Source organism: Trachymyrmex septentrionalis, unplaced genomic scaffold, assembly GCF_001594115.1.
Source record: "Trachymyrmex septentrionalis isolate Tsep2-gDNA-1 unplaced genomic scaffold, Tsep1.0 scaffold218, whole genome shotgun sequence".
Lineage (NCBI taxonomy): Eukaryota > Metazoa > Arthropoda > Insecta > Hymenoptera > Formicidae > Trachymyrmex > Trachymyrmex septentrionalis.
In genome coordinates, this window is record NW_017305373.1 from 118412 (window position 1) to 124782 (window position 6371).

The 6371-nt window shown below is 29.5% G+C and overlaps 1 protein-coding gene across 1 annotated transcript; it reads left to right on the forward strand.

The window, feature by feature from the left end:
* The first annotated feature begins 3494 nt into the window (after positions 1 to 3494).
* LOC108748204 (putative uncharacterized protein FLJ37770) lies at positions 3495 to 4579 on the forward strand. Its single transcript, XM_018486237.1, has 2 exons — positions 3495 to 4322; positions 4367 to 4579. The coding sequence occupies exons 1-2, from the start codon at positions 3945 to 3947 to the stop codon at positions 4412 to 4414; spliced, it is 426 nt and encodes a 141-aa protein (XP_018341739.1). The 5' UTR covers positions 3495 to 3944; the 3' UTR covers positions 4415 to 4579.
* Positions 4580 to 6371: the final 1792 nt, after the last annotated feature.

Consider the following 6371-nt stretch of genomic DNA (forward strand, 5'->3'; position numbering starts at 1 on the left):
GTCGCGAAGCGATGTACGGAAAAACATTTTAAATCCATAACTTCTTTAATTGTAAGTAAAGTTTAACATATTCTCTTTAAAATAATTTTTTATCATTATGCTACAATTTTTTTCACTAAGTGATTATTTAAAGTGAGAGTGCATCATGTAGTCTTTTCTCTGAAAATTCCTAAAAATTTTGTCGCCATATTAGCATTACCTGAGGTATATCACGGGAAGGTTACACAGTCGGACTTACACTTCGGTGCGTGCGTGCGTGCGTTTTTTTCATAAAAAATTTGGAAGTCTGATATATGTTCATTTATGTTTGTGTAATTTCATGAAATCTCCATGAGACTATTTTTTTAAGTAGCGATCCGAAAAGTAGACGTTTCTACCTGTATAATGGTTTTTAAAACATCCCGATACGACAGTTTTTGACGAAGTTATTATATCTTGAAATTTGCCTATTTTTGCAGAGTGAACAGGTGTTGCATTAATGTTGCCCAGTATATATAGAGAAAACAATGATAATTTATAAATTTATGTAATAAATATATATAATTTGAACCAAAGCAATAACAGAATATAAAAAAAATTGTTTTCAGTTATATGTAAACCAATTAACAAATTAAATAGAGTTATACATAATTATTATGGAAATAGAGAGTAAAAATTATGCAACGCTTATAATATTCATGAAGGCAAAATAAAATAATATATATTGCCAAATTTGCAGCTGTCTATTACGATTGCAAAGTATTGTAAAAGAGTCAGTTACTGTGTGTTCCGTGATATAAGATCTTGACTGAGAGAGTTTAAACGCAAATGATACTACATGCATGTCAGAATGTCAAGAGAACAAAGAAACTAAGCGCTATTGTTTTTATTATTATTCGAGATTAAATTTAACAGATAAACATATATGTCATCTAGAGATTCGATGTCTTTTTTTTAATGTATATCATTTAACTGTTCTTTTATACGCAATGTTTCAGAAATGAGTTTATTATAATTTTATTCAGTATCCATTATTCTGACATTTTTCCAATCAAATCTATGATTGTATTGCAATATATGTTCCGTTATAACCTATACTCTTAATTTTTTTTGCAATTGTAATAGACAGCTGAAACTTATCAAAATGTTTTTTATTTGTATTTGCCTTCATGAACATTCTAAGTGTTATATAATTTTTACTCTCTATTTTCATGATAATTATGTACAATTCTATTTAATTTGTTAATTGGTTTATATATAACTGAAAGCAATTTTATTTATATTCTGTTTTATTTATTTTCTGTTGTTGCTTTGGTTCAAATTATGTTATATAGATAAAAAAAAATTATATAGATAATACAATGATAATTTATACATAAATTTATAAATTATCAGTTTTATCTATATAATTTTAATGACGATTAAGTTTTCAATATGTAACAATATCTCTTTATAGCTTCAAAATTTGACGATATTATTTATTATTCTATTTAATTTATCTACCAATATTATTAAGGACGCATGTACAATTATCTTATATAATTTGACACATCAAGCTACATCTATAATACTACTGGAAATTTTCTTTTACTCATATTTACTGCCCTTTCTCGCTGTTAACCGATGAATTGGTTTGGATTGATGACTCATCACTACTTCGTCTATTATTCGACAAATTTGACTAAATATAATATGATTGCGTTATATTGTCTATTGTAAATCGAAAGTGAGATAATCCTCATAATACATTAATTCAATTTTGATATATAGGGTAATTATACAGTATAAAATTTACCCCTTTTAAAAAGGGGAGAAAAAGGCGCTAAGAGTGCGTATTCTTCGGTTCTTCGGAAAAAATATACTAAATTGATTAATTCATATATACTGTTTCTAGGAAGATGTTAAACACTACAAATGATATGAGATATCAGCATACATTTACCTTTTTAAAAAAAGTAAAAAAACGCTATAGATACGTACTCTGCAAAAAAAATTTTATTAAATTAAAATATATGATGATATTATTTATTATTTTATTTAGTTTTCTACCAATATTATTAAGGACGCATGTATAACCTTATATAATTCGACATCAAGCTATGTCTATAATACTACTGGAAGTTTTTATTTACTCATACTGACTGCCTTTTATCGTTGTTAACCGATGAATAAGGAATGAGTACGTTATACAAACTCACGTTTTCGCCAACACAGTATGTATATACAAACTCACGTTTTCACTAACGCATCGCACGATCCCAAACATGACGCTGACCAATCCCGAGGGTGAATCGCTCATGTCTCGATTCTGATTATAGTGACTCTAGAAAAATGTTATGATAAAGTACTAATATATAAATACAATAATAACGTAAGTATATATTAAGACATAAATAATGTCTATAATATGTAGGATTAAAAGAAATTTAAAAACAAAGTATGATGGGAGTAAGTATTATATAATCAATGTGACTACGTGCGAGCCAGTAAAATAACATCTATAATATATAGGATTACAGAAATTTAGAAACAAAATACGATGGGAGTAAGTATAATCAATGTGAATATGTGCGAGCGAGTAATACGGCGTGCAGATTAGAATTAAGTATAGGATATAAGTATTTAAATTTGGAATTCTTTCGTGTGCGTTGTGAAAATTATCAGGTTTAATTGTAGTACTGCAATACCATTGTAATTTTTGTAAAATATTCACCATTCAACCATCTTTTTAATAAATGTAGCATTCAAATTAAATTCATTATTACGTTTGAACGGTTTATATTGTTTCATTTTTAGGTCCAGCAGCGCCAGGTATTTTTGCAAATTTTTTAATTTAAATTTTTGAATTTTGTTCTATTATGTCCTTAATTTTCTGTGATAACTCTTGGGTTGACAAGATAATGCAATTTCGATTTTATTTTTTTATTTTATACAACAAAATTTTGTTCCAAGTTTATATATTAGATTAAGTAAAAAGTCATCGCGTTTTTTTAAAAGACATCTATCAGTAAAAACCGCAATTACTTTCTTACCAACAATATAAATATATCTTAATAGAGTAAAGTTTCAGCTTTAAAAATCTCTTTTTTAAATTATACGATACGACAATTTTTAATGGAGTTATGAGCAATTAAAGTCAAAATAATTCTTTTATTTAATCCGCGATAACTCAGTAATCAAAAGTCGTAGGAATATTTAAAAAAAACGATTTTGTAGGGAAAGTATCAAGCTTTCACGATAGGTAATCGAAAATTTTCTCAAATTCGTTTTGGACACGTTACAAATCCACAAAGTGAGAAGAAAATTTTTCGTCTTTTTCAGCTCGTAGTTTTTGGTATGTAAAAATTATCAAACTCATATAAACTTAAAAAATGTGATAAGCTTTTAAAAGTAGAGATTTCAAGCTTTAAAACCCTTTTTTTAAATTTGAATTTCATTCATTATTGACGAAGATATTGTATATACAACTTTGAGCTAAAAAATACGCGATGACTTTTTACTCAACCTAATATGATTTAAATTAAGCGAGGTAACAATTTTTGAAGATTATAATATAGCGCCAATTATCGATATCCGATATTTATATACCTGATGCGTGCCGTTCAAATTAAGTACAATTTTTATTTATGGGTTTTTAACTTGGTGACAAATTTAGCACCTATTATTAATATCACATCTCTTGTATGCCTAATATGTATCGTTCAAATTAAGTAGAATTTTTATTTATGAGACTTTAATAGATACAAAAATATATATCTAGGTTTTATCATATACCATCTAATCAAATTTGGCCCGGACTGGTCCATTTAAACCGCGCGCGTAAATTGAATCGGTGAAAATTTTTTTTTCCAAATTGGTACAACCTTCTCTGACATTCGTGTGAAATTTGAGCGGGATACGTCAGTTAGTGTGTGTTTGGCAGCCATTTGTTTACGACGCAAAAAGTTTCTCTGGCGATTTTTACTATGGAAAAAAAAATTGAACAACGAGTTTGCTTGAAATTTTGTGTTTCCAATGGAATTACGGCTACGGAATCATTGAAAATGTTGCAGAAGTGTTTTGGGGAGTCTACTCTATTGAGAACGCAAGTATTTGAGTGGCATAAAGCATTCAGTGAGGGTTGTGAGGTCGTAGAAAACTTGTCTCATGCGAGTCGTCCATCCACCTCTGTTAACGACGATAACATGGAAAAAGTGAAGGAAATTGTGCTTGAAAATCGCCGTGTTGGCATTAGAGAGATAGCAGAAGCTCTCAACATCTCTTATGGATCGACTCAACACATTTTGGTTAATGTTTTGGGTATGAAGCGCATCGCCGCCAGACTCGTACCGAAAGACCTGAATTTTTCCAGCCTGATTGTGCCTAAATTTTTGGCCAAACACGAAATAAAAGTCATCGCTCAGCCACCGTATTTGCCAGATTTGGCTCCCTGTGAATTTTTTCTGTTTCCGAAACTCAAATATCCGCTCCGGGGAACGCGCCATGAATCGATTGAGGCCATAAAAAGAAATTCGCTGAAGGAACTAAAGGCCATCCCGGCCGAGGCCTATAAGAAGTGTATGGAAAATTGGATTAATCGTTGGCATGCTTGTATTGGCTCAGAAGGAAGCTATTTTCTCTTTATTTTTCTTTCGGCTTTATTCTCATAAAGATTTGTATTAAAATACATAAAATTGTTGTTTTTTTTAACCAGTCCGGGTCAAATTTGATCAGATGGTATTTTAATTTAATAAAATTTTTTCTTGTAAAGCACGTATTCACAGTGTTTTTTTCCTTTTTTTAAAAAGATAAATGTATTCTGATATTTCATGCATTTCGTAATGTTTAACGTCTTCTTAGAAACAGTATATGAATTAATCAATTTAATTCATTTTTTTTCCGAAGAATTGAAGGATTCGCACTCTTAGTATCTTTTTCTCCTCTTTTATAAAAAGCTAGTAAAGTTTTGTACTGATATCATGTATTTTGTGGCGTTTAATGTTTCCTTATAAAATTATTTTTTAATGTAGTAAAATTTCTTCTTGCGGAATATATATTTGTACCGCCTTCCTCTTTCAAAAAGATAAATTTATATACCAATATCATGGCTTTTATAGTTTTTAATGCCTTTCTATATAAAGAGTATATCAATTAATTACTTTAGTACATTTTTTATGAAAATTTTTAACTGTAACATCAGGATTGGAGAGTCATTCGATCTTACAACGAATTCTAACGGTCATTCGAAAATACTAATTTGTTATTTGTAACGCGTAACTCTTTACTAATTGCAAATAACCTTTTTAAAGGGTAATAAAAGTGTAACGGTAAAATGTTATCTTTTAAAATGACTTTTCCAAGCTTAGCACAAAATTAGTGTAGCCAGTAATCGTTGCAATCATAAAAAACTGTAACGTCGTTATCAGCTTTTATAAAACTGTAACGATAAAATTTACGGCATTACTTTACTTCACATCTCTGCATTTTTTATACAATGTATTTGTATAAAATGTTTCTTTTTAATTTTATAAAATATGAACCGTGGAAAGATTCTTAACTATACAAATTTAAACTTTGAGTGACCTGTTTATCAGAATTTGAAATATAACAACTAAGTATTGATCAATAAAATAATTAATTAAAAGTAAAGCATATGAAATTAAATTTAAAGGAATCTTAAGGCCTAATTATGACAGACATAAGTCACGGTTAGAATTACTCTTTTTTTCGGTAACTTTCACTTAATTTTATTCCTCTTTTCAAACTGTAATTTATATTTAACATAGACCTGCGGCATACGACACTTGTTTTCCTGCAACCTTTGGAAAGTTTAGCAGTTACTCATCACACATTAAAAAGTAATTAAAAATGAAATAAAGAATTCAACTTCAATTACGCTGGCCTTAACATGTAATATACAAGGTCATGACCCTGAGTGACCATCGGACAGTTTTAGCAGGCGACCGTTGCTTATTAAGAAGATATTAAAACGAACAATTCACCTCCGATGACCTTGAACTTCCCATACATTATGAGGGTCATCATACCAGACAACCTTCGGAAGATTGTAGTAGTAATCCATCACGCGTTATAAAGTTATAAAAAAAATTTTAATGACCTTGACTCATTGTCTCGAATAACTCATCGCTTCGCATAAATGTACCCGGTAGTGTCTCGCTCTAAGAACGCTTCGTGTTCCCTTAGCACTGAGCCACTACCGTGTCTGGATTTTCTGCGGCTGATGAAGACTAAGTATAGCCGAAATATACCGTTTAAAACTTATCGTCGAAAATTGTAATTATGGAAAATAAATTTTACTTTGTGGCACTTAATTATAGCTCGTTGAATTTGTTGACCTGGGTTTACTATTTATTTATCTGTTGTAAATTATACGAGCGTAAAGAAATTGTTTT

Bases quoted from the DNA above. Each gene is read 5' to 3' on its own strand.
- LOC108748204 (XM_018486237.1), top strand. From the start codon at position 3,945: ATGGAAAAAAAAATTGAACAACGAGTTTGCTTGAAATTTTGTGTTTCC. The intron at 4,323-4,366 runs TTTTCCAGCCTG...CAAACACGAAAT, and splicing joins TCGTACCGAAAGACCTGAAT to AAAAGTCATCGCTCAGCCAC.